Raw genomic sequence first — 26,286 nt, forward strand, 5'->3', positions numbered from 1 at the left:
TTGTATCAGAAATCATTATGATGTACTCTTTCGCCTTACCATATTGTGTGGGGGAAAAAATGTCTACTTTTGGGGGCACCTGGGTGGCTCAGTCCGACTCTTGATTTTGGCTCAGGTCATGATCTCATTCTTCATGGAATTGGGCTTCGCATCTGGCTCTGTACTGACAGCACGGAGCCTGCTTGGGATTCTCTCTCCCTCTCTCTCTGCCCCTCCCCTGCTTGTGCTCTCCCTCTCTCTCAAAATAAATAAACTTTAAAAAAAGTCTACTTTTGCTCATCCAGTCTTGAAGCTTCTGTTTACATCAGCTATCAAATAAATACAAAGCTTTTATATTCATGTTCAAATATATGTGAAAAATAGTTGTTACTATATCCCCAAATGGAAAAGCTTCTTTCACGAACTGATATTTGGAACACTTGTCTTCTGCATTTTTTAAATCCAGTATTTTTTGTGGTCTTGTTTCTTACAGACAAGAGAACGGGTTTTAGGCTGGTACCTGCGAGCACTTCTCTGAAATAACCCATTTCAAGTGTGGGCCACCTGTGTTTCCAATGTATAAAAACCCAAACTGTATCATCCTCCTACACCTTCCTTTATAATATTGGGTTTATAAGTACATCGGTTCTGTAAGATTTGTGATCTGGTGGGCACAGATGAGCAGGCCCAGTGAGGACAGCGTCGAGTTACCTTGGGTCTCCGCAGTGGCTTAAGCCTCCTATCGTTAGGGACCAGGGGCCAACTATGGGTAGAAACCCAACAATATGTGACTGAGGGCAATGAAAACAGTTTAAGTCTCCAGGGGGCCCGAGTGGCTCAGTCAGGATAGCGTATGACTTTTTTTTTTCAATGTTTAATTTTATTTTGAGAGAGCGAGAGACAGAGTGCAAACAGAGGAGGGGCAGAGAGAAAATGAGACACAGAATCAGAAGCAGGCTCCAGGTTCTGAGCGGTCAGCACAGGGCCTGATACTGGGCTCAAACTTGTGAACCGTGAGACCATGACTTGAGCCAAAGTCAGACACTCAACTGAATGAGCCACCCAGGTGCCCCGAGAGCATGTGACTCTTGATCTCAGGGTTGAGTCCAAACCCTACATTGGGTGTAGAGATTACTTTAAGAATAAAATCTTAAGTCGTCTGGGTGGCTCAGATGGTTAAGTGTCAGACTCTTGATTTCGGATCAGGTCATGATCTCGTGGTTCATGGGACCAAGCCCCACATCAGGCTCTGTGCTGACGGCGTGGAGCCTGCTTGGGATTCTCTGTCTCCCTCTCTCTGTCCCTCCTCTGCTCTCTTTCTCTCAAAAGTGAATAAACTCTTCAAAATAAGATCTAAAAAACAAAAAACTGTAAGTTTCCAAACCAACAGGCAGAAGAACTAAATGACAAGCATGCTCCTCTGGTCGCTCCTCATGGACACGGGGGACAGGGTGGCTCCCTTAGTGGGAATAGAAGGGACAAGAGCCACAGAAGCCGGGGGTGGAGTCGGGGGGAGGGGCGCCCAAAGAGGCCTGGAGTCATCAGGGCAGGAAAAGGTGATCTGAGAAGTTCCAGCCCTCCCAGGAGCAGCTCTGTGCCTGAAGGGACTGACTGGATGGACATCTGTCACCTCAGCTAACCCTCACAGCCCTCCTGGGGGGAAGGACTCTTGGCACCCCCTTTCTATGGATGAGAAAAGAGAAACCAAAACCGAAGATGCAGCCGCCTGCACCACGTGGTGTCCACAGAACAGCCCGCGGAGGGCCAGGGGAGGGAGAGGGCCACACCCGCAGCGGGCTGGGGCAGGTGGGAGCGGAGCCCCCACCCGGGTTAGGATCCCTCTCCCCGGAGTTCACGGAGTCCCGGCCCGGCCCTGACTCTCAGCCTGGGTGCTCCTTTCCGGGCAGCCTGCACAGCCCCCCACCCCAGCCAGCCACAGGAAATCCCAGCTGCCTCCCTCCTCACCCTTCAGTCTTTGTGGAGGCTCGGGGGCTCCCTGGACGCCCCAGGATTTTCATGGCGCCAGGCCCTGCTGCTCCCTCCGTGGGACTCCCTGTGCCCACCCACCTGAGCCCTGCTCTGCCCTCCCCAGTCACAGCCAAGCCAGTACCCGCTTCGGTCCCTCCATACTGTGCCTGCCGTGCCACATCGCCGGGGACGGGGACTATGCCAGGGCACTCTTCCCCTGGACCAGCACCTCCTCCAGGCCGGAACCGTGTCTGCCCCGGCACCCTGCTCAGCCCGAGCACGGGGCCTGCCTGGGGAGGGGCTGCTGGAGAGTGACATGAGCACAGCCGGGTTTGAATCCTGACCCTGCCCTCACTCGCTGTGACACGGGACTCTGAGCCTGTTTCCCCATCTATAAAACAGAGGTGACCACGGTGCCCACACCCACGACTGCCGGGGGCTTAAGTGCATCCCAGCTGACGATGTGGGATGACAGAGCCTCCACCCTGCAGTCCCCGCTGATGGGGCACCATCCATCGCGGCCGAGACCCCGAGTGAACGCGCTCCCTGGAGAGAGATCCCTCTCCCCCTCCCAGAAACGCGAGCCCTGGCGGCAGGGTTAAAGCTCACCCTGCCTCCCGCACCCCCAAACACAAGAACAGAAGGCTCGGGTCTGCAGCGGATGCCAACGCTCGCGTCTCCACCTGCACAAGATGAAAGGAGCAGAGGATCTGGAAGCGCTCACGATGCTCTCAGAAGATGGGCATCCGAACCAGGCGACAAAGAGCTCTTCAGAAGTTCTCCAAATTACCCAAGGAGAGATGGGCTTTGAGCAGGAGTGAATCAGAGGAAAACTGATTGAGCGCCTCTCATCCCTCCATTTCCTGGAACCGGGCAGTTGCAAAGAGCTATAAGCGGCTGGAAATTGCCACAGGTAAGTACACGAGTGACTCAACAGTGACCACACTGACGCACCCAGGTTTCCTGGTCGGGGTTTTAGGAAGATCGTGTAATCGGACTTTCAGTTCGCGGCGGTCTTTGTTTTAACATGGTGCTTATTTTTAGATACTGTATCTGCTAGTAATTTAATAGAATAAAATGTGTCATGCATTTCTGAATTCATGCTTTGCTTGAGGTTCTGCATTCCTAAATGTATCTTAAGTGGCAAATATCTTATTTCGTGGATTTTTCTTGAATTTTACGAACTATACCCTCTTACTGGTATTACAGTATTAAGCAAAATAATGACAAACAACGAGGACTATTGATTTTCTCCGATACTGCTGTTACTCGTGCTTTCCACCATTCAAACCTCACAACCCGCGGTGCTGAATCCTACGACTTCCAGCTCACTGATGCTAAATTCAGGTGCACACAGGCCAATGGGACAGAACAGGGAGTCCAGAAATAAACCCAGGCATACACGGTCCATTAGTTCCGGACAGAGGAGACAAGAACATGCGACGGGGACAGGACAGTCTCTCCAGGCAGCAGTGCTGAAAAACCGGAGATCCACGTGCAAAAGAAATTGGACCACTGTCTCACACCACACAAACTAACTCAAAATGGGTTAAAGAAGGAAGGAAGAGGGGCGCCTGGGTGGCGCAGTCGGTTAAGCGTCCGACTTCAGCCAGGTCACGATCTCGCGGTCCGTGAGTTCGAGCCCCGCGTCAGGCTCTGGGCTGATGGCTCGGAGCCTGGAGCCTGTTTCCGATTCTGTGTCTCCCTCTCTCTCTGCCCCTCCCCCGTTCATGCTCTGTCTCTCTCTGTCCCAAAAATAAAAAAAAAAAAAAAAAAAAAAAACGTTGAAAAAAAAAAAAAAAAAAAAAGAAGGAAGGAAGACCTGAACCCATAAAGCCTTAGAAAACAGGAGAACTTCTGGACATGGGCCTTGGTGAGGACTTTTTAAATCTGACACCAAAAGCAGAGGCAACAAAAGCAGAACAAACAGGTGAAGGGACCACTTCAAACTAAAAAGCTTCTGCACGGAGAAGAGAACCGTCAACAAAACAAAAAGCTCACAGAATGGGAGAAAGTGTTTGCAGATCGCATACTAATAAGGGACTAATACTCAAAACATATAGGGGCACCTGGGTGGCTCATCAGTTGAACATATGACTTCGGCTCAGGTCATGATCTCACAGTTCGTGGGTTCGAGCTCCGTATCGGGCTCTGCACTGACAGCTCAGAGCCTGGAGCCTGCTTCGGATTCTGTCTCCCCCTCTCTCTGCCCCTCCCCCGCTTGTATTCTGTCTCTCTCTCGAAAAATAATAAAGAGTTAAAAAAAAAAAGTAAATAAATAAAAAACAAAATATATAAAGAACTCAGGTAACTGGACAGCAAAACAATGCAACTAAAATATGGGCAGAAGATCTGAAGAGACATTGCTCCAAAGACATACAGATGGCCCACAGACACATGAAAAGATGCTCAACATCACTGACCGTCAGGGAAACGCAAATCAGAACCACAACGAGCTCATCACTCACACCTGCCAGCATGGCTAGTCTCAAAAACACAAGACAGAACAAGTGTTGGCGAGGAAGTGGAGAAAAGGGAGCCCTCGGGCACCACTGGGAATGTGACCTGGGGCAGCCACCGTGGCAAACAGCATAGAGAGTCACCGCGGGGCTAAGACTAGAAATACCATATGACCCAGCGATTCCACTTGTCAGTATCTCCGTATTTACACGAAGAAAATAAAAACACCATTTTTTTAGCGAAGGAAATGAAAACACCAATTTGTTTTTTTTTATTTTAAATTTTTTTTTTTTTCAACGTTTTTTATTTATTTTTGGGACAGAGAGAGACAGAGCATGAACGGGGGAGGGGCAGAGAGAGAGGGAGACACAGAATCGGAAACAGGCTCCAGGCTCCGAGCCATCAGCCCAGAGCCTGACGCGGGGCTCGAACTCACGGACCGCGAGATCGTGACCTGGCTGAAGTCGGACGCTTAACCGACTGCGCCACCCAGGCGCCCCGAAAACACCAATTTGAAAAGACCTAGCACCAGCAGGTTCATTGCAACATTTACAACAGCCAAGATACGAAAACGACCTTGGACCTAATTCCAAGATATGGAATCCGTCCACTGACGGAAAAATGGATGAAGAAAATGAGGTGTATGCACACACACACACACACACACACACACACACTATCCAGCCATAAAAAAGGAAGTCAAAGAAAAATATTGTATAACCTCACTTACACATGGAGTCTTAAAAACAAAAAAAACAAAAAACAAAAAACAAAAAACAAAACAAACACCTCAAGAGACACAGAGAATAGATGGGCGGTTGCCAGAGGTGGGCGGTGGAGAGTGGGCAAATGGGTGAAGGGGGTCTAGGGGGACGTACTTGCTAGTCAGTTAGCCATGAGGAGGTAACGCACAACATGGGGACCATAGTTAATACTGTCTTATGAATGTTTCAAAGTCGCCAAGAGAGATCTTACAAGTTCCCATCCCAGGGAGGCCTGGGTGGCTCCGCTGAGGGTCTGACTCTTGATTTCAGCTCAAGTCATGATCCCAGGATCGTGGGATCGAGCATCGTGTCGGGCTCTGCGCGGAGCATGGAGCCTGCTTAAGATTCTCTCTCGCCCTCTGCCCCTCCCCCACTCATGCTCCCTAAAATTAAAGTTTCCATGACACACACACAAAAATTAACTACTTGTGGTGATGGATATTAATTCCACCCCCCTCCCTGCCCAAGAAAAAGGAAACGGCAGAAGGCATATCCTCAGACCCAGAGAAGTCGATTGCCTCAGCCAAGGCCACACAGCTACAGGGAGCTCATGGGGAGCAAACCAGTGCATACAACGCTGGCACCTCCCCTCTCAGCCACTTTGCTCTAAGGCCTGTGGGAATCCATGTCCCCGAATCCCAAAAGCCACTGGCGTCTCACCGCACTGCCCCGTCCTCCCTGAGCACCTCGCTGTCATTATCCCAAACACAACCCTGCAAAGCACGTGCTAGCTTCAGCCCTTTACGGTCCGGACACTGAGGCACAAAAAGGCGTGGGGACTGGGCGGGCCTGAGGCAGGAGCATGGCCCCCGCGCCCCCACAGGCTCCGGGGAGCAGCAGAGCCCATCTTGCGCACCCCCCGGGAGCCCTCCACAGGTCCCGGATCTGGTGGGATTCTCACCGCTGCTGGCTGGCGAGCAGTTCAAGAACCCGGAGCACAAGAGGGAAGGGCGCTGCCCAAGGGCCTGAGGGGCGGACGCAGGTCAGATGCCCCGCTCGGTCTGGCTCCAAGACTGGTCTGCAGGGCAAGATGGGGGCGGGGACGGGCTACCCAGTGCAGAAGCCCAGAGACATCCAAACGCACCGTGGCTTTATTATTTCAACAAACACCAAAAGCACGCCTCCTGGACCTGCGCCAGAGGCAGGCGCCCGGAGGCGGCGAGGCAGGGGGGACGCTCCTTCCTCCAGGGCAGGTGGAGAGCGCGTGGGAAGTTCAAGATGGCAGCAGGGAGGTGGAGGGCAGTGACGTTCGGGGTGCGGGCCGTGCGGGAGGCACGGGCAAGTCCGAGGCCGCGAGGGCTCACTTGAGGCGGTACAGGACCTTGCGCTGCATGCGATGCTGAATCTCGCCCCGTCGGAGCATGAGCTGCAGGACCTTGTGGATGGCGTGCTCCGGGTATTTCTGCGGACGCAAGGCTGGATGCAGGAGCGTGCCTCCAGAGGGGACCCCACGTATCCCCCCTGCTCACAGAGAACTTCCGGTTTATCAAAGGCCTTCACACCCATCTCCTTGGCTCCCGCGAAGGGCTCACACCTCCTGAACTCTACTACGTGCCAGGCACCGTTCTAGTCTTCGTACCTCAACTCACTCCACCCCCACAACAGCCCCACGCAGCCGGTACTGTGATTACGCTCATCTTACGGGCCAGGAGCTGAGGCACAGAGAGGCTGAGTCACGTGCTCAAAGTCACACAGCAATTAAGTGGCAGACCTGGGCCTTGAATGGAGTCCACCTGACTCTAGAACCGAAGCTCTTGACCCCCTAAACCTCCCTAAGCCCCAGTCTGCTCACATATAGAACGAGCGTGGTACCACCTGCTGCGTGAAACTGCTCTAAGATTCAAATGACATGACGTATGCTAAGAGGAGCTGAAATCAGAAAGGCGTGGATTGTTCCTGTGGTTTTAAAGACCACAAGTTGGGGCGCCCAGGTGGCTCAATCGGTTAAGCGTCTGACTTCAGCTCAGGTCATGATCTCACGGTTCGTGGGTTCAAGCCCTGTGTCAGGCTTTGTGCTAACAGCTCAGAGCCTGGAGCTGCTTCCGATTCTGTGTCTCCTTCTCTCTCTGCCCCTCCCTAGCTTGCGCTCTGTCTCTCTCAAAAAGAAAGAAATGTAAAAAAAAATTTAAAAAAAAAAAAAAAAGACCACAAGTTCTCCACAGCACCCAGAAGGCCCCACTCCTCTCTGGGTTCTCGAACGTTGTCCTCCATGAACTGGAGACTCCCCCTCCTGACTCTGCCCCTCCCCACCCCACAAAAGCCAGGCAGCGAGGGCAGAGATACACAGGAGGTGCTGGGGGAGCCTGGGTGTGGTGGTACCAGAACACCAGCCCCCCGTCCTCTCCCCTGATGGGACAGAAGACCAGCCCTGCCCCAGACTGAGGCCGTCTCTAGGGGATGAATGACGGGAACAGGTCCAGGGCGAGGAAGAGCCACCTCATCCCCATCCCCAACCCAGGCCTGTCAGCTGAGCAACAGGACACAGGTGCCGGGTGGGTGGGAGGCAGGCCGCGCGAGCCCCCCGCTTCCCCCCCCAGGCCACGGGAGGGCCTACCTGCTTGGTGAAGTCCTGGATGATGCTGTGCTCCGACACCTGGGAGCCGATGGCAAAGCGGCGCTTGAGCTGTTTCTCGATGCGGCTCAGCATCTCCTGGTCCTCCTGGCTGGTAAAGCCCTCCACCCCTGTGGGCAGAGAGAGACGGGTAGGTGGGGACGGGGCACCGGAGACCTCAGTCTGCTCGTGGTGGGAGACCTGAAGGGACGGGGCCCCTGAGCCAAGAAAGGGTGGCCGGGGAACGGTGCATGGGGGACAGCACGGGCCTGTGGAGATGGCTGGACACAGCCGTGAGTCAGGGGACACAGCACACCTGTGTGGAAAGATGCTCCAGGCAACGGACTGGCAGATGCAAAGGCACAGGGGTAGAAACCCGACTTCATTCGAAACCCAGTCCAGGGGCCAGGGACGTGGCCAGACCGGCGACCAGGGGCCAGGTCCTGGGGGCCCTAGGCCATGGCACTGGTTTTGCTTTGATTCTGGGAACGGCCAGGGGAGGGCTCTGAGGAAGGACGTGGGCGGACTTGGAGAGAGAGCCCGTAATACCTGCACCCCACCCAGCTGGTCAGGCAGCAGGGACAAAGTTCCTGGAGGAGCAGATCTGAGAGAGCCGAACCCACCAGTGCCCCAAGGAGGGAGGGCAGGCTGCCCGGAGACCACGGCTGTGAGGTGCCCCAAGGGGCCCAGGCAAGCACCAGGCTCACGGCTCACATCTGCTGCTGCAGGGCACATTCCTCCTGCTGACCAAGGCCTACAGATGCCCTGGGGTTTCAGCTGAGGAGAGGGTGGGGCACGGTCAGCGGAGCCACTGGGTGGGGGACCTCAAGGCTCCAGGATGAAACGGATCTGCAAGGCAAACTGCTACGCAGCCTACGACGCCCAGCTCAAACCTCACTGTCCCAAATCACACCTGACCTCTGGCCATCAGCAAACCCAAGAGCCCCCATTAGCAAATTTCTCATGTTGACGGGAATCCCCTCCAGGGCAGAGACTGAGTCTTCACCAAGGGGAGGGTGGGGGCGATCAGGCCCCTCACACCACCCAAGACACCGGCCACACTCACCCTTGAACATGCCAAGCCTGCTCCCTCCTTGGAGGCGTGGCATTCAGCCTCCCCCTACAGTGTCCTCTCCCCCTGCCCTTATTTCCTCTTTTCACACCACTCCTGAATAATGTCACCTCCTCAGAGAAGCCCTCCAGACCATCTTCCTCCAACATATCCGGCCTGCCAGGATCCCCCCCCGCCCCTGCAGCCCAGTGCACTTCTGACTGCCTGAACCCCATCTATCTGCCTTTGTCGAATCTCTCCCCATCCAAAATGAGGCCCGCACGGCAAGGACTTGGAGATCTGTTCACTCCTACACCCCTAGCACCTGGAACGACGCCTGACAAACACCACACCCTGCTCAGTGAAGGAATGAATCTACTCCCAGGAGAGTCTGGCACAGTCAGTGATCCAGAAAAATCTGTTCAAAGACTGAGCCTGAAGCAGATTGTAGGGCTTATGGCAGTTTGACCTTCCCTGCCCTCCGGGCCGAGACCTGCATTCCAGCTAACGAACAGCAGCCTTGGCACCATGAAAAGGCCTCTGAATGACTGTCTTATTTCTAAGTGCCCCGCCTGGCTTCTCGGGGGGTGGGGGGGATGTGGGGACAGCTGGAAGTAAACAGGAAAGAGTTCTGGAAGCACTCAGAACGGTTATGAGCTCACAAGGAGTGCCATCGTTCTCAGATGAGGTCAAGATGACAGTTCTTACTAATTAACTGGGTCAAGAGGATCGTCTCCAAGGGTGTGGAGAGAAGCCACCGCTTGTCATCGTGGAAGGAAGTGGCTGGGGCGGAACTGGGAACCGGGGCTCACCGCCAGGAGGATGCTCGGCAAAGGCACAGACGCGACACATGCTCCGGGCCTCCCGGCTGTGGCCCCGCCCCACGCGCCCCCTCACGCCCCCACCCCCCCCCCCAGCTCGGGTCCCTGCGCCTGCTCACCTGACAAGGTGCCGGACAAGGCAGCGTCCAGCGTGGACACCTGGAAGAGCCGCAGAGCCTCCTCCACGTCCGCCTCCGTGGCAAAGGGCTGCAGCTTCATCTTGCTGAGGGCCTCGGCGATGCGCACGATGGCCTCCAGCTGCCTGCGTGGGAGCAAGGGGACGCGGCGGGGACTCAGCTCACCCCCCGCCCCTGTCCCAGCACAGCAGCAGGGAGGTGCCTGCCCAAGGTGTCAGACTATGGGGGAGACTGCTTGCGGTCCCCGTGACCCTCAGAAACGGAACCCCAGGGGCGCCTGGGTGGCTCCGTCGCTTGAGCGTCCGACTTTGGCTCGGGTCGTGATCTCATGGTTCATGAGTTCAAGCCCCACATCGGGCTCTGGGCTGACAGCTTGGAGCCTGGAGCCTGCGTCGGATTCTGTGTCTCCCTCTCTCTCTGCCCCTCCCCCACTCGCGCTGTCTCAGCTCTCTCTCAAAATTAAATACACATCAAAGAAATGGAACCCCAATTTTTACTCCAGGATGTGGCGCCCAGCTCAAATTTGACATTTCCCAGCCTCTCTGGTATCTACATGTGTCTATGTGACTAACGTAGGCCAAGAAGATGGAAGTTCAAACATTTTCTGGGAATTTCAGGAAATGTCCTAAAGAGATGGGCCCTTCTTTTCCTGCCTCTCCTGTCTCCTGGAATGCAGAGGTGATGGCTGAACTTCCAGCAGCCATATTAGACTAGGAGGATAAGGGTAAGCATGAAAGAGCCCCACTTGCCAACGACTCTGAGGAGTCATCGCATCAGTCCTGGACCACCCACCCTCTAACATTTTTTACATGTGAGAGAGAAATAAACTCCGATTTATTTACTCTGTATTTTCCATTACATACAAACAAAATCACTTCTAACTAATCAATGCTAGAAACAGGATTCAGACGAGATGGGGTCAAACTCTTCATCACTATCTTCTACTGTATAATTTCACAAAAATGAGGAGTTAACCATGAAAACGGAGATCCAGAGAAGGAAAGCCATTTCCCTGCAGTCAGTCGGCCAGAGCCTAGGACCCAGGTCTCTTTAACTCCCATGACTGGACCCTTCCCTTTCCCTCATGCTGCCCTGCAACGAGGGAAACCAGACAAAATTCAGAAAACAGGGTCCCAGGTCTTCTCAACCTTAAAACAGGCCAAGAAGTACATACCGTGAGGGTTTATACTCCCAAAAGCCTCCCTGACCCGCAGCCCTCACTACAGGCCTGCACTGTGCGGTGAGCAAAGGCCCCCAGCCCTGGCTTGCGAGGTACACCCTTTTGTAAACCGAGGAGGCCCATGCAGCCCTCCTGGGCCCGGCCCTCCCGCGCCGGCTCACCGCACGGTGATGGGGATGTTGGAGCGGCGGTCGCTGTCCCTCTCGTGCTGCCGGGCTCCGCTCCGCATGATGATATACCGGTTCTTCAGCTTCTCTGCGGCCTCTGCCGACAGCCGGGGGCCACACTTCCTGCAGGATGGTGGGGAGCAGCTGACACGAGGCCAGGAAGGGTTCTTGGGGCACCCACCATGCTGCCCAGCCAAGTGACAGTCACAGATTCAGGGGAATACTCAGATCACCTAAGGCAACCCTCATCCTGAGGGTGAGAAGACAGAGCCAGGAGGGAGGAGTCGACTCCCCAAGGCCACCAAGGACCTGGCGTCAGGATGGGGCAAGCCTCACAGCTGGGGCCTGAGCCTCTGAGGACGGGGCCACAGGAGCTCAGAACTGTGACAAGGACCCAGGACGGGAGTCATTGCGCCACTCCATCACTCCAAGGGTGGGTAGGGGGGAACTGAGGGACCTACCCGACTACAGTGCTCCCCTCCCACCGGAGGGGCTCTTGAAGACTCCTCCACCCTCAGGTTTTACCCCCAACAAGAGGCCACCGAGGCGTATGTCCAGCATCTCCACACCGTGGCTAACAGCACAGCCCCTGGCGCCAGGTACCTGGGTTCAAATCCTTGCTCTCCTACCTCCCACTCAGGACCTTGGACAAGCTACTTAACCTTTCCTTCCCTCAGCTTCTTAGCCGCAGCCCCAGTAAAATGGATTCTTATGGTCCCTCAAAGGTTTAGGGACAGGGCTAAAGTTCGCTTACACGTGAAATACTCAGAGAACACCCGGCACAGGGTAATTATTGTATGTAGGATTACAGTTACTGGCCGGCTGTGAAGAAAACAGGAATAAAAGTCTCAGCTGCCATTTCCCGAATGTTGACTCGGTGCAGGGGCTCTGCCAAGCACTTAATCACCTGTGTCATCATTACAAAAACCCTAGGCAACACCAGTCCAGGAAAAGGGAGATTCAGAGGGCAACTGACTCGCCCAAGGTCACACGGTGGGGTGGACATGCCCCAGAGCCCGTGTGCACGATGTCCACACTGCCCCGCCTCCCTGCATGTGAGTGTGAAGCTGATCTTTAAAGACCTTCTGATTTTTACAACCTCATTTTAGAGATGTGGCAACGTAAGCCAAAAGCCACCGGGTGACCTGTGCGAGTTCAGAAAGGAACCTAGCCAGAACCCTCAGGAGGGCTTCACTTGTAAGAAGGCGTCCCTTCTTGTAATCCCTCGTAAGAAGCAGGCCCAGGGTCTCTCCCACCCTAGGAGAGCCAGGCAACCCCACTCCTGCAGGGCCCATGCCTAGGACTCACGCTCGGCAGTAGGCAATGAACTTCTTGAGCTTGGCCAGGTCGACCTCACCCTCCACAGCCTGGGTCTGGGTCAGTGCACTCACGTGCAGAGTGACGACGTGCTTGGCCAGCATCTGGGGAGGCAGAGGGGACACTGGGTCAGCCCACAGGCCCTCCCCAGCCTGGATCCCAACACAGAAGTTGAGCAGGCAGGAAGAAGGAGCTGGCAGGGCCAGAACTCGTGGAAAGGAGGAGGCCTCTCTTTCCTCAGGGTCTGTGAGCCAACCAGACAAAATCACAGAGCTGCCAGGGCCGTATCGGCCACAAGGAGAGCACCTGCCTGAGTACAAGCCTCCAGCAGGGAGGGAGAGCAGAGGCAGAAGCAGAGAGCTCTGACCACGGGGCCCCGGATGCAGCTGAGCCCCACGCCTTTAGGCTTGCCCATTACATAAACCACTACTTTCTTCCAGAGACGTCCTGGCCAGAGCCGGGCTTCTATTATTTGCAGAGGTCAACTTCCTTGTTTCATATACCAGGGGTTGAGGCCCGGGGAGGGAATGACTGACCCAAACCGCACAGCCTAACACACACAGGAGGCAGGACTGGACCCCCAGTCCAGTGTTCTCTGCCAGCCACAGCCACCCCTCCTGGGCTGCCCACTTACGGGCAAGTCGGCTTGATGGTCAGGACTCTGGGCCAAGCCCCGGTGACCCTCCCCCAGAACTGCGGCCCTGGCTGGACCCGGCCCTGTGCACCCTGTGGCCCTGGCCATCTTCAAACGCACCACGTCCCTCTCCTCGTTGTGCTCGTCCTTGACAATGAAGATCATGTCAAAGCGGGACAAAATGGTGGGCATAAAGTCGATGTTGTCCTCCCCCTTCGTCTCATCCCAGCGCCCGAACACCGAGTTGGCTGCAGCCAGGACGGAGCACCGGGAGTTGAGGGTGGTGGTGATCCCAGCCTGAGGGGAGAGGGAGGGAAGCAGATGGCAGAGATGAGAACCCGGGGGCACGTCCCCTCCGTGCGTCTGTGCACACGCGCCCCACGACCCCAGGCCGGCGGCTGCTGCCAGCACAGGCCCTGGCGAACAGTGGCCCCCCGCCAGCACCCTCCCCACGCACGCCGGGCCAGGCTGGACGGGGGCCACGCACCTTGGCTATAGAGATGGTCTGCTGCTCCATGGCCTCGTGGATCGCCACTCGGTCGTCTTCCCGCATCTGTGTGGGACAGGAACGTCTGAGGCCCAGGCGAGGGGGCAGGAGAGCAGCAGGGCAGCAGGAAAACCACAGCAGCTACCAGTCAAGCCCCAACTCTATGCCCGGCGGACGGCAGGAACGTGGAGACCTCTCGCGCCAGTGACCACGAACCCACTCTCCAGATGAGGAAACGGAGGCTCAGAGAGGTTAAACTACTTCCCTCGATAACAGGCCGGGAGACTGACCACACCGGGCTCTAAGTCAGAGGCGGTTTGTGCCGTCTGAGCACAGGAGGCCACACCTCCACCTTCCAGCTGCCAGCCACGTCACCATCAGACTCACCTTGTCAAACTCGTCGATACAGACGACCCCGCCGTCGGCCAGGACCATGGCCCCACCCTCCATGATGAAGTTCCGGGACGAGGGGTCCCTCATCACTGAGGCAGTCAGGCCTGCCGCGCTGCTGCCTTTCCCCGATGTGTACACCTGCAGGGAGAAGGGGAGGGGTCAGGGCCCTGCACATCTCCAGCTCCGCGCTCTGACCCCAGTAAGGCCGGGGCCCAGACTGATGGGGCTGGCTCAAGCTCACACACCAAAGCCGGCCACAGAGCCCAGGACAGAACCCCAAGCTCCTCCCCTGGGCCAGGAAGGCAGCCCCGGCACCAGTCTGGCCCGGTGGGTGTCCACACGCGCTCTTCACCTGAGCCCCGCCACAACCCTGGGAACCGACCCTCAGGGGCCCGGCTCACAGAGGAGCAAATGGAGACCCGGAGATGAAGGACACACTTCGAGGTGGCCTCAGGGCTGGGACAGGGACGCCTGACCCCCAAGGAGAAGGCTCCCCCGCCCCAGTCCCATCATCTCTGTACAGACTCGAGTACCACATGCTGCCCCTGTGGCAAGTCCCAACCCAGGTGGCCTTACGGTGTAAAATATGCACCCATTTCAAACTTAGCCCTTAAAAAAAGAAAGGATATGAAGTATCCCACTGCATTTTTTATGTTAAGCTACAAACTAAAACAACACCGCTTCCGATATATTGAGCTACACACAATAGTAAGATTAGTTTCGTCTGATCCTTTTAGTTCTCTAACGTGGCCACCAGAAACTTCAGCCCACTGGGGGCACCTGGCTGGGCCCAGTCAGTTAAGCAGCAGACTTCGGCTCAGGTCATCTCACGGTTCGTGAGTTCCAGCCCCGCATCGGGCTCTGTGCTGACAACTCAGAGCCCGGAGCCTGCTTCGGATTCTGTGTCTCCCTCTCTCCCTGCCCCTCCCCCACTCGTGCTCTGCCTCTGTCTCTGTCTCTCTCCCAAAAATTAACATTAAAAAAATTTTGTTTTGGGGCGCCTGGGTGGCTCAGTCGGTTAAGCGTCCGACTTCGGCTCAGGTCACGATCTCGCGGTCCGTTGAGTTCGAGCCCCGTGTCAGGCTCTGTGCTGACAGCTCGGAGCCTGGAGCCTGCTTCCGATTCTGTCTCCCTCTCTCTCTGCCCCTCCCCCATTCATGCTCTGTCTCCCTCTGTCTCAAAAATAAATAAGCGTTAAAAAAAAATTAAAAAAAAAATAAAGAACAACAAAATATTTTAAAAAATAAATAAATAAATAATTTTGTTTTTTTAAAGAAACGTAAGCCCACCCCGATGGCTCATGGCTGTAGTGCACACGTGCTTGTCAGGCTGCTCCGGCACAGAGCCCGTGGCATACTTCCGGTCTATCCAGACTACAGCTCCCGCTGGCACAGCCCTGTCCCACTGACCACGATGGCCATCCCCGCCCTCTCTGAGCCCCCAGGCCCCCAATCACTGCACAGAGCACCCCGCCTACCACACACCTGGGGTCAGATCCCTGTGCTTGCACTTACTAGCTGTGGGACCCCGGGCAAGACGGAGCTCTTCTGTACCCGTTTCCTCCTCCTTAAAGGGGTCACAACACCCACCGTGCAGCGAGCAGAAGGTCAGGTGAGTAAATGTACGTAATGCACTGCGAGCAGGGCCCGGCCCTTAATCTTCACGTGATTATTACCAACATTATGGCCCAGTGGGTAGATAAACAGAGTCTCGGGGACAATAGGTGACTTGCTTGCGGTCCGTGACCAGCCAGCTACTGGCCAGGCAGAGATCCAGAGCCTGTGCTCTCAGGCCGCACTCCACCCACGGCCCCGAACCGACCCACACCCATTGGTTCCCTTCTTCCTCCCTCTGTGCCGTCCTGACCACAGGCAAGAGGAACGAGAAAGAGATTCCGGGAAGCCAGCTGCCCCAGGGGTCCTGGGGACCCGGTAGCCCTGCCTGCAGCTTGCCTTCCTACTGGGGTGGCCAAGCAGAGCAGTGAGCCCTAGGCACTCACCCCGATGGGAGAGCACTTCTCCACAAACTTCAGCAGCTGGGACTTGGCTGTCCCCGGGTCCCCCAGCATCAGCAGGTTGATGTCTCCTCGGCGGGTGAGTCCATCAGGGAGCCTGGGGGAGGACGGGCAGGTGGGCGAGGCTGGCACTTGGGCTGGTCATGGGGAGGACTGGCAGTTGGCCCCCCAACCGGGTTATCACGAGCCTCAGAGCAGCAGGCAGCCAGGGGCTCCGGGCTGAGACCCTCGTTCACAGCTGCCGTGTCCCCTAGCCTTGCCCATGGTAGCAATGGGGGAGACAGCTTGCCTCCAGGGCACGGACAGCCAAGGAAACGGGAGACCACAGATGAACCACAAGCCAGCTGACAGCAAGCCTGGTTGATGGGGAAGGAGCCTGGGAGTAGCAGGCAAGGCTGAGGGTCCCAGGAAAATGAAAAGAACATTCAAGTCCTGACCATCAGCAGCTACTCTCGTAGGAGCCAAGTTACTCATCCCCTCCAAGATCTGGAGGGACCCAGACCCCCACCTCTTTCGGGAGCCCCCAAACAGCAGGCAGGCGATGGCCTTCTTCATGTCCGTTCCACCGAAGATGGACGGGGCGATGCTCTTGGAGATGACCTCATAGACATTGGGCAGGGCGGCCAGGCGCCGGAACTCCTCCTCCTCCTGTGGGGTCACGGGCCCGGCAAAGCTGCGGCCTGGGTGGGCCGGGGAGGGAGGGTGTGTGAGTGCTACGTGAGGGAGACCCTGGCCAGCCCACCGCCCGATCAGGGCGCCCTGCGGGGCAGGGCCTCAGAGCTGGGACGCCACAAGCCTGAGCAGAGACCCCGGTTCTGCCCCTCAGGAGTCGGCCTGTGCTCAGGGTCCAGTAAGTGAGGGGAACGGGTTCTGAGGAGCTAGGGGACTAGATCGCAGACGCCCTTGGGGACCGCTGGGAAGGGTGGGGACAGGGAAATCAGGAGGCCCGGCAACGATCCAGAGGAGAGATGACAGGGGCTCGGCCCAGAGTGCAGCACAGCCAGGACCCCAAAGCCAACTCACCAGAGCCATCTGTGTCCACCTGGATGCCCAGGACACGGATGTAGGAGCTCCGGATGCCCACACCCACCCTGTCGCGGCCCCTGCTGGAGGTCAGGCCAAACTTCTTAATGGAATAGATGCCCATGATGGTGACCCTGTTCCCGGGGACGACCTTGTCACACAGGTACCTGAGGGAACAGGGAAGAAGGAGAAACAAAGATGAGGGCCTGGTGGGGACAGGGAGGTCTCTGACCCGCTCACCCACCCTGTCACACTCATGGTCCACCTTATCATCTATACCAGAGGCCTCCCCGCCTGAGCTGGCTCCAGCTGGCTCCGTGTTGGCTCCCCACCCCTTCACCAGCCCCATCCCCGTCCCATCTGCTGTCAGACTCGCCGCGGGCTCCCCAAGCCTTCCTCCTCAGGCCCTCCAGCCTCTCTGCAGGGGCCACCCCCACTTCTGCCTCTTCATGGCCCCATGAGCTCCGTTCCGTCAACTCGTTTTGCCTCTGGACTTTCACATTCTCTTCTCAAAACGAAGGTGCTGGAAGAAGGCAGTCTCCGAGCCCCTCCAGCCAGAGCTGGAGCAGTGGGGATGCTGGGGTGTACATCCGGACCCTGTCACTCAGAAGTCACCACTCATCTCTGAGCTTGGGGGGGTGGGGGCAGCGATATCACGGGATCAAGAGAGGAAACAACCCAAAAGTGCTTTCCGTGCGGGAAAGAGTCACATGCCACCAAGGAGCGTCACCATCACTGTCACTGTTCTGAGAGGATTCTAAGGCCCTTCTTCCCACACACCACTGCTTGAGTCTGGATTACAGACTGCTTGGAGAATAACCTAATCAACAACAAACACACAATTTGTATTAAGGAACTATGCTAAACACGTGCATCTTCCAATTACCACCTCCCAGCAGCCTAACTAGAGATTCAGGACCGTCATTACGCCCGTTTTCCTGATGAACAAACCGAGGCTTTGCCAACTCATGTAACTCGCTCGAGTCTGACCTCTACACGTCCCACTGCCACTGACGAAGCTAACAAGACCTGTGGATCCACGCCTCAGGAAACCACACAGCACAGGACACCTGCACGCACACCCAGGTGCACCAGCCCAGGTGACGAACCCCCATCACGGCGCCAAGTCTTCCGCTCAGGTGGCCGAGAGGGGACCAGACTCTAGAGTCAAGCACCCTCCCCTCCTTCCCGATCCTTCGGCAAAACCCAAGGAATAGGGTGAACAGAGAGCCAGGGATGCAGGTGAGGCAGGGGCTCTCCGCTGCGGGGACCCCCCCCCCAGGAAAAACCCAGAACCGGAGCCCTCACGGAGCCAGTCGGCCTCTCGGGGTTCCAGGTCCAGCACCCGCACGGCAGGGGCTACACGCCCTCACAGACTCGGGGACGACAGGACGAGCGGAAACATGGGAGGCACCAGGGTGCCAGCGAAGGGGTGTTCCGCGACGAGCCACCCTCTCCGCCCACCACACTCACTCGGCCACACCCAGCACCTGAGCTGGGGACTCGGCCTGGCCGCCGCCCCGGTGGGAGCCCCTCCCTGCCCGCAGCCCCAGCCCGTGTCACCTGTCGCAGTAGAGCTGCATGTGCCTGGGCATCTCGCCGTGAGGCACCGCGTCGGGCAGCTCCTGCAGCTTCAGGGTCTGGAAGTCCACACACTTACACTTGTCGGGCATGATGAAGTAGGGGTCCAGCGGGCACTTGGGGCGCCCAGCCTGATCCCTGCACAGGGGGAGGAGAAAGGGTCACCAGAGCTCCCCTGAGAACCCAAACCCCAGGGAGCCCCCCCCAGGAGTCGGTGACAAGCTCTGGCCCGCGGCAAGTTGAGGGTCTCCGCAACAGCGGGGCAAGGCCCTGAAAAGGAGCGCAGCTCTGTGGGGTACCACGAGCCAGATGAGGAGCGGGGAGGTCTGCTCCAGGCCCGGCTCCTCCCCCTTGCGGACAGGTCACACTTCCAAGCCCCACGAGGGTCTCGGGGTCCCCACAGGTAGAGGAGCCAAATCACCAGTGACCTTATGGAACCCCCGCTCAAATCCCAGGACCTCTCGGTGAGGGTCTGGGCACCTGGAGACCATCCTCAGGGTCCAGGCCTCTGTTCACCTCCACGTGACGAAGTCACAGTTCAACCATCACAGAGGCGTTAGAGCAGAGCACCCCCTACATGCCAGACACAGTTCTACAGGCCAGGGACACGGCAGTGCGTCCCTGCTCGTATGAACTTATGGTCTAGTCAGGGAAGAAAAAGCCAGCCGGCGAATGACTCCGTGACAGGACGACAGGCAGTGCTCCATGCCGTGAAGTCGGTGGGTAAGAGAGTGACTGGGCACGCACACACCCAGTGTAAGCTGGAGGCCTGGGGGAGGACCTCTGTGAGAGGACAGAAGAGAAAGCTGATGGAAAAAGTGAGAATGTGGACTGTGGAGGTCAGAGGAAAGAATGTTCCGGGCGGAGGAAACAGCATGTTCAAAGGCCCTGTGTTAGGAAGGAGGCAGCGAGGCTGGGTCCAGAGTTGGGGGAGGACCGGAGGCCAGAGAGGGCTGTGGAGGGCCGTGCGGGCCAGGACAGCGCTGGTCTCTGGGTGACACGGAAACGGCTGGGTCACCTGCGGCTGCAGAGTGGAGAACAGACTGGGAGATGAGGGTGGGCCCGGGATTCACCACTCCAGGTGAGAGGACAACAGACATGCCCAGGAGGTTAAGAAAAGGTCTGGTTCTCTACATGCAATCTTAAGGGCAGAGCCTAAAGGACTTCCCAGAAACATTCTGAGACCGAGCACTTGGGCCTGGGCACCTGAAAAGATGGGGCTCCCATCTGGGGCGGGGGAGGGGAGCTGTGGAAGGACAGATCTGGGGGGTGGGATGGAGGTCAGGTCAGTGTGGTTCAAATCTGCAATGTCCCCTGGGCACCGGCTTGGGGGCATCCCGCCCACAACCAGGTCTGACTCTGGAGTTCAGGGGAGACACATGTGAGTGTCGTCTGCACGTGGATGATTCTTAAAGCCCGAGACCACTCAGGGAATGAGTGCAGAAGGGAGCATGGCTGAGCCCAGGGCACTGCCGACACTTTGGTCAGGTGGCTGAGGGGGACCAGCAGAGGCCCGTGAGCAGCCTGAGAGAGGGCGTGGGCCCTTCAGACCAGGGGTGGAGATCATTTTCTGTAAGAGCCAGAGTATAAACATTCGGTGTTACGGGCCAAGAGGCCACACACGCAGTCTCTACAGTGCAAATGTGGTCATAGGCAACGTGTAAATGAACAAGCGTGCTATGTCGCTGGCCCGGCTGCCCCAGCAAGCCAGTGTGCTTCAGAAGACTCCAGACAGACTCATCCCCCTGGAGTGCTTTCCCCTTCGAACCCTGGGTTCCCCGCACAAGTCGTCTGGACGTGCCGGTGGGTACAGAACTCACCAATGGAGAAGGACGTGGCCCCTGGTTCTCAGCCCTGAGCCCCAGCACATCGGCCCGCACCACCCCCACAGGGCACGGCTCTGCCCCAGCCCCTCTCCCTGCAGGCGCTGCAGGCTGGTCCCTACGCTTCCCGTCTCCACTCAGATGTCCCTCCCCCCACAAGGCCCTGGGGCCCCCGCAAGGCCCACTCACGTGTTGCACTTCCTAGGCAGGGCGTAGCCCTCCAGGCCGGGGCGCATGGCGATGTTGCTGAGCGTGTTGCGGCAGCTGCGGCACTGGATGGAGATGCGGGTGGCCTTGGCTCGGACCCCAGACGCCGAGATGATGATGCCAGGAATCTTTACCAGGTGCGACATCATGTCCGACTGCAAGAGAGCCATCCAGAGGGCGGTTGATTAAAGGGAGACAGGGACCCCAGAGAGTGCACGGGAAAATCTTTTTCTCACGTATGCAGAAGTACTGAGAGATAAAGTGGCACTTCTGTAATTTATTTCAAAGTACTCTGGCAAAAAAAAAAAAAAAGAAAAAGAAAAGAAAAAAAGAACAAAGGCAAAATGTTAACCACTAAACCTAGGTGAAGGTATATGAGATTCATTACACTATTCCATTTCCATGTGTAATTTTCCATAAGACAAAACAAGAAAAGTTCCTTTCAGGGGAAACTTGATGGCTGAGTCAGTAGAACACGTGACTCTTGATCTCAGGGCCTTGAGTTGAAGCCCCACGTTGGGTGGAGGCTTCCTTAAAATTAAAAAATTAAAATTAAAAGGACTTTAATATTTATTTTTGAGAGTGAGAGTGAGAGACACAAAGCACGAGCGGTGGAAGGGCAGAGAGAGAGAGGGAGACACAGAATCCGAAGCAAGCTCCAGGCTCTGAGCGGTCAGCACAGAGCCTGATGCCGGGCTCGAACCCACGAAACCGCGAGATTGTGACCTGAGCCGAAGTCGGACACTTAACTGACTGAGCCACTCAGGAGCCCAAAATTAAAAAGATTTTTTTTTAAAAGTTCCTTTCGCTATCTTTTCTTCCAGTTCCCAGTGGCTTTCCTGGGACAGGCAGGCTACAGGTTCATGCTGGCACCCCCTCCACCAAAGCCTGGGAGATGGGAGGTGGAGATGGAAAGAGGCTGCCCCCCTCTGTGCTAAGTAAGGCCACATGTGCCCACAACAAGCCGGGGACACCGGAACTGTTGGAACCACCCCAGAGCATGTTTTTCAGACGACAATCTACAAAGACGCGGGCACCTGGCACTCCAGAATCCCGAAGGACTGGGGTAGTCTCAGCCCCTCCGAGCCATCCCTGACCAGTGATCCTCCTAGAGAGGGCTCCTCCTCTACTGTAGGAAACCCATCACCTGAAGTGGGTCATTCAATGTGTTCTCCAATGAGTCTGACAGTCGGAAGCGTGTCCCTGGGGGGAAGTGGAGGCTTGCCTCCCTCATGAAACAGCTGCCCCCCAAAACAGGTCCAATGCCGCTTCCACAGAAAAGCGTGATACTGAGTTTAATTCCAAACATAGTCACGGAGCCCTTCCCTGGTGCTGGGAATAGATAAAGCCGACAAGCTCCAGAACTCACAGCCCTGCTTCGGGAACAGACCTGCATCGTGCCAGCCAAAGGCGGCTTGACAGGGACCCCCAAGAGAGCTGCAGGATGTGGAGTAGATCTGTCAAGCAAAGACCAGAGCATGGCCTTATGAGTATGACGCACGATGAGGAGGTGCCATTAGCTAAAAGGGTGACATCTGGGCCCCGCTATGGAGCATGCCGAGTACAGCCAAGTGCATCACCTCCTTAGATTCTAACCACCACCCTGTAACGGAACGACTAACGTCACGACCATCACTTCCTGCTCACTGCTCCCCTGGCTCTCACTCCTGCCAATTTTATAAGTTGTCCTCCACGTGGCAGCCAAAGGGACTGTTTGCCAATGGAACCAGCCCACTCGAATACCTAAACACCCCCTGCTTTCCTACCGCGCTCCATACAGAATCCAAGCGTTTCCATGGCTGGAAAGCCCGGGCCCTCTGGCCTCTTCCTCCCTTCCCCCTTCCTTCCCTCAACCCTCATGTTCACTGGGGTCCAGCCACACTGGTTCCTTCTTATTCCCTGAAGCATACCACTGTCCCCACCTCAGTGCCTTTGCACCTGCTTCTCCTTGAGCCTGGAATGTTCTTCCCTTGGGCTGTCGCGCAGCTATGACTCACTCAGACTCACTCCAACATCACTTCCTGAGAGAGGCCTCTTCTGACCGCCATCCACCTCCTTCGGCCACTGTCATATTTACTCGCGTTTCTCTTTCCTTCATGACTCCTATCACGGTTCCTGAAGTTATCTCAAAGTCCTGTATCTGTCTCTCCCACCATAAGCTCTGTGAGAACTGAGTCCTGTCTGTTTACATGAGAGTCTAGCCCACACGTGGAGCACAGCAGCCTTCAGTATTTGTCAACTAAAACAAATAAACCCCTCAGATGCCAGCCCCTCCTGCTTCCCGATCACTCTTAGCCTCGCCGGCTGTCCTTCAGCATGGCCTTGACCATACATACCATGCCCCCCTCACCACTCAGGCTTTGTCCAGGCTGTACCTCTGCCTCCCTGGAATGTTCTCCCAACTGTCTGCCCACTGCTCGGTCTCCGCTCAGATGGTTCTCCACCAGGGAAGCTTTCTGTCTTTCCCACAGGGCCACCCCCCTGATTTCTTCCACTGCACTTAGGAACATCCAAAAATCATCACGGGTGGGGCTCCTGGGTGGCTCAGTCAGTTGAGCATCCGACTCTTGATTTCGGCTCAGGTCATGATCTCATAGTTCGAGATCAAGCCCTGCGTCGGTTTTGCACTGTGCTTGGAATTCCTCCCCCCACCCCGCCCCTCCCCGCCCCTCCCCACCTCGCATGCACGCTTGCTCATTCCCAAAAATAAACATTAAAAAAAATAGGTAACTAAAATCACCCTGGGTGATATTCACTGCTTTACTCAGGGCTCCCCCCACACCCCACGGGTGGACATAAACCCCACACAAGAGCTTTTTGTTTAGCTCAATGTGATTTCTCCAAGAACCAACTCAATGCCTTGCCCACAGAAGGAGCTCAGTAAACATTTGTCCTATGAGTTAATTTTACAGAGGAGGAAACTGGCTCAGAGAGGTTGAGTGAGCTGCCCAGGGTCACACAGCTGGCACTTAGATCTGCCTTTGTCTGAAGCCCCAGTGCACCATGCAGCAGCCACTGCCACCCTCAGACCAGCCTCTAAGGGGACCCACCTTCAGGCTACGAATGCTGGACGGGCTGGCATCGGACTTGAGCATGACTTGAATGTCCTGGAGCACCTCCTCACCAGCGGGCCGGGGCCGGGTCACCTCATCGGCCACCTCCTTGGCAGCCTCCTCCAGCTGAAGAGGAAGGAGACAGCTGTTGGTGACCAGAGCAGGACCGGCCCTGGAGCGGGGAGGGGAGGTTCAGGGACGGGGTCCCACTCACCAGCTGCAAGTGCTCGGCTGGCTGCTTATACAAGTAGTCGGCCAGGTCCTCGTCAAAGCTGGCCAGGTCCTCCACCTCCACTTCGATCCAGTACTCCCCCAGGTTGTAATGGCGCTTGAGTTCATCCCTGCGGTGGGCAGGTGGCAGGGTGGGGGCGGGGGAGGGTGCAGAGGAGATCAACACTGGCCGAGGCGCACCTGCACCCCAAATCTGCCCACACCAGCACCACCACTGCCCGCCCCACCCCCTCCTCTTCCCAAATACACATCGAGTTCCAGGTGGTTCTGTGACATAACCCTGTGGAGGCTCCCTGCTGCCGACAGAGGCATATCCTCCAAAAAAAAAAACAGGTTCCGTGGAGATCGTCCACAAGATGGCCGAAGCACAGTTCAACACTCCAACACAGGGTTGTGTGCACACACAGGTCGGTCTGGGAGACTCAGCTCTTTCGCTGCAGGACTCCCTGGAGCCTTTTACTTTCTCCTGGAGACTAACCTAACACACACCTCAAACCTGGGAGCCCAAAGACAGCAGAGACTGTGTCTGTCTTATCAACCACCAGATGCACTTTTTACAGAGCATCCTATGGGACTCTTGTCCCAAAACACACTTAGGGACCACTGACCTACACAGGGCCCTCTCCTCAGCCTCATCTCAGACCTTATCCCCCCCCCTCCCCTGCCTTATGTCCCAGAGCCACACACAAAATGACCACCCTGGCCCAAAAAGCCCCTTGCTATTATAAAAAGCCACTCCTACCTCTCTGCCCATGCATGCAACTGCCCCTCTCAGGAATGCCTTCCACACCTGAAACTCTCCTCTCAGCTAGGGGTTAAACTTGGGCTCCTCTGGAAGCCCTCCCTAACTTCCTTCTATATTCCTCCTTTTTTTTTCCTTTAATTTCTTTTCATGTTTATTTATTTATTTTGAGAGAGAGACAGAGCACGAGCGGCGGCGAAGACAGAGAGACAGAAAGAGAGAGAGAATCCCAAGCAGGTCCCGCACCGTCAGTGAAGAGCCCGAAGTGGGGCTTGAACCCATGAACCTCGAGATCACAACCTGAGCTGAAATCCAGAGCCAGACACCCAAATAACTGAGCCACCCAGGCACCCATATAGTACTCCTTTGAGGTAACTGTCACTTTGTAATCGTCTCTTGGCCTCTATGCCTTGCTCCCACTGACTTATAAGCTTCACGGACCTAAGAGCTTCTAAAGGGTAAGCAATAGGCCTTTCCATCTTCATACGTCAATGCCTAGCACAATGCTTGGCACACAGATGGTCAATGTCAGCTGGTACATGAATAGGGGGAGGCACCATTTACTGATGACACAGAGACTGTTACTTGGAAGTCACTCAATAATTGGTCCTGCCCAAGCCTGAACCTACAAATCCACCTCTGCCTTTTAAGGTGCTAGGGGCAGAGGCTGGACCTACAAGGATCTGACATGATGCCGCGGATTATACAATGACAAAGAGCAGGTTTAGTGGAACAGTGCCTGGCCCGCAGCAGGTGCTGATCAATGGAAGTTGCAAATCAGAATGACTGCATGAATGAAGTAAATAAATCCTAACTACCATCTTCACCTTTTACACCCATAGAGAACTTGAGTTTAGGAGACATCAGAGACAGTACACGGAAAAACAACAAGAAGCAAACGACCAGAAACAAGTCATGGGTTAAAAAAAAAAAAAAAAAAAAAAAAATCAAAGGACCCTAGGAGCTCTAGCTGGCTGTTAGGAGCCCACTCAACAGGTGACCACTCAAAAGTTACCTTCAGGTATAACACGTACAAAACCAAAGGCCACAAGGGTGCGGCCGGATGAAGCACGGCTGGGACCCCGATCCTCGGACCTGGGACATGCTCCCTCATTTCTCTGGGCCCGTGTCCCCCCATTCGTGCTCTACGACACTAGCCGGCTCTGAGTGATGACGTGCGACCCCTGTCGGCGCCACACTTGGGGGGGGTCTGTGTGCCCCCCTTCCTCCTGTCCTGCTCCAGCCCGCACCTGTATTTGAAGGTGAAGCCGGTGCGGTCGGTGCCCACTCGGTACTGCCGCAGGAACTCCTTGAAGCGCCTCTGCAACTGCGATTTGCGGGCCTGCCCCTCGTCGGCCGCGGTGTCCCCCCCGAAGCTGTCGCTGTAGAAGATGCCGGGGTCGTCGAAACCCGACATGACTGCGCCTGGCGCGGGGACAAACAGCTGGAGCCGGCGGGGGTGGGCTCGGCTCCGAATGCGGGGCGGGGGGACCCCAGCTCGCCGGCGAGAACGCCTGCCCACCCTGCAGCGCCCTCGGTTGCTAAGACCTGCAGACCCCCCCGCCCCCGGTCTCACCTCTGCGACCCCACAACCCCCAGACCCGGGTACACCAGCACCTCCACGCACCGCCGCCGAGTTTCGCGGGAAAAACGAGACGCCGCGTTCGGGCGCCGCGGCCGCTGCGTCCCCATTGGCTCGCTGA

General features: G+C 56.3%; 1 protein-coding gene across 4 annotated transcripts in view; it reads right to left on the reverse strand.

Moving 5' to 3' along the window:
• MCM5 (minichromosome maintenance complex component 5) overlaps positions 1-26,286 on the reverse strand; it is a 109,182-nt gene extending 82,896 nt beyond the window's left edge. The window contains exons 1-17 of one of the 4 annotated variants that reach the window (XR_008419458.1): positions 26,160-26,282; positions 25,834-26,008; positions 23,825-23,951; positions 23,608-23,736; positions 20,540-20,712; positions 18,510-18,665; positions 16,947-17,113; positions 16,432-16,603; positions 15,909-16,020; positions 13,904-14,047; positions 13,517-13,582; positions 13,150-13,326; positions 12,387-12,499; positions 11,073-11,201; positions 9,714-9,856; positions 7,726-7,853; positions 6,419-6,573 (exon numbers count right to left, since the gene is read on the reverse strand). Coding sequence is in view for 3 of the 4 variants with exons in the window: in XM_053894866.1 (XP_053750841.1) it covers positions 6,472-6,573; positions 7,726-7,853; positions 9,714-9,856; positions 11,073-11,201; positions 12,387-12,499; positions 13,150-13,326; positions 13,517-13,582; positions 13,904-14,047; positions 15,909-16,020; positions 16,432-16,603; positions 16,947-17,113; positions 18,510-18,665; positions 20,540-20,712; positions 23,608-23,736; positions 23,825-23,951; positions 25,834-26,000 (2,205 nt within the window). In the remaining variant the exon portion in view is untranslated. Of the gene's footprint in view, positions 1-6,240; positions 6,574-7,725; positions 7,854-9,713; positions 9,857-11,072; positions 11,202-12,386; positions 12,500-13,149; positions 13,327-13,516; positions 13,583-13,903; positions 14,048-15,908; positions 16,021-16,431; positions 16,604-16,946; positions 17,114-18,509; positions 18,666-20,539; positions 20,713-23,607; positions 23,737-23,824; positions 23,952-25,833; positions 26,009-26,159 lie in introns of those variants that run through there. The other 3 variants (XM_053894866.1, XM_019446732.2, XM_053894867.1) reach the window with 3 other exon arrangements.

Source organism: Panthera pardus, unplaced genomic scaffold (genome assembly GCF_024362965.1).
Source record: "Panthera pardus isolate Hobbes unplaced genomic scaffold, ASM2436296v1 HiC_scaffold_6, whole genome shotgun sequence".
NCBI classification, from domain to species: Eukaryota; Metazoa; Chordata; class Mammalia; order Carnivora; family Felidae; genus Panthera; species Panthera pardus.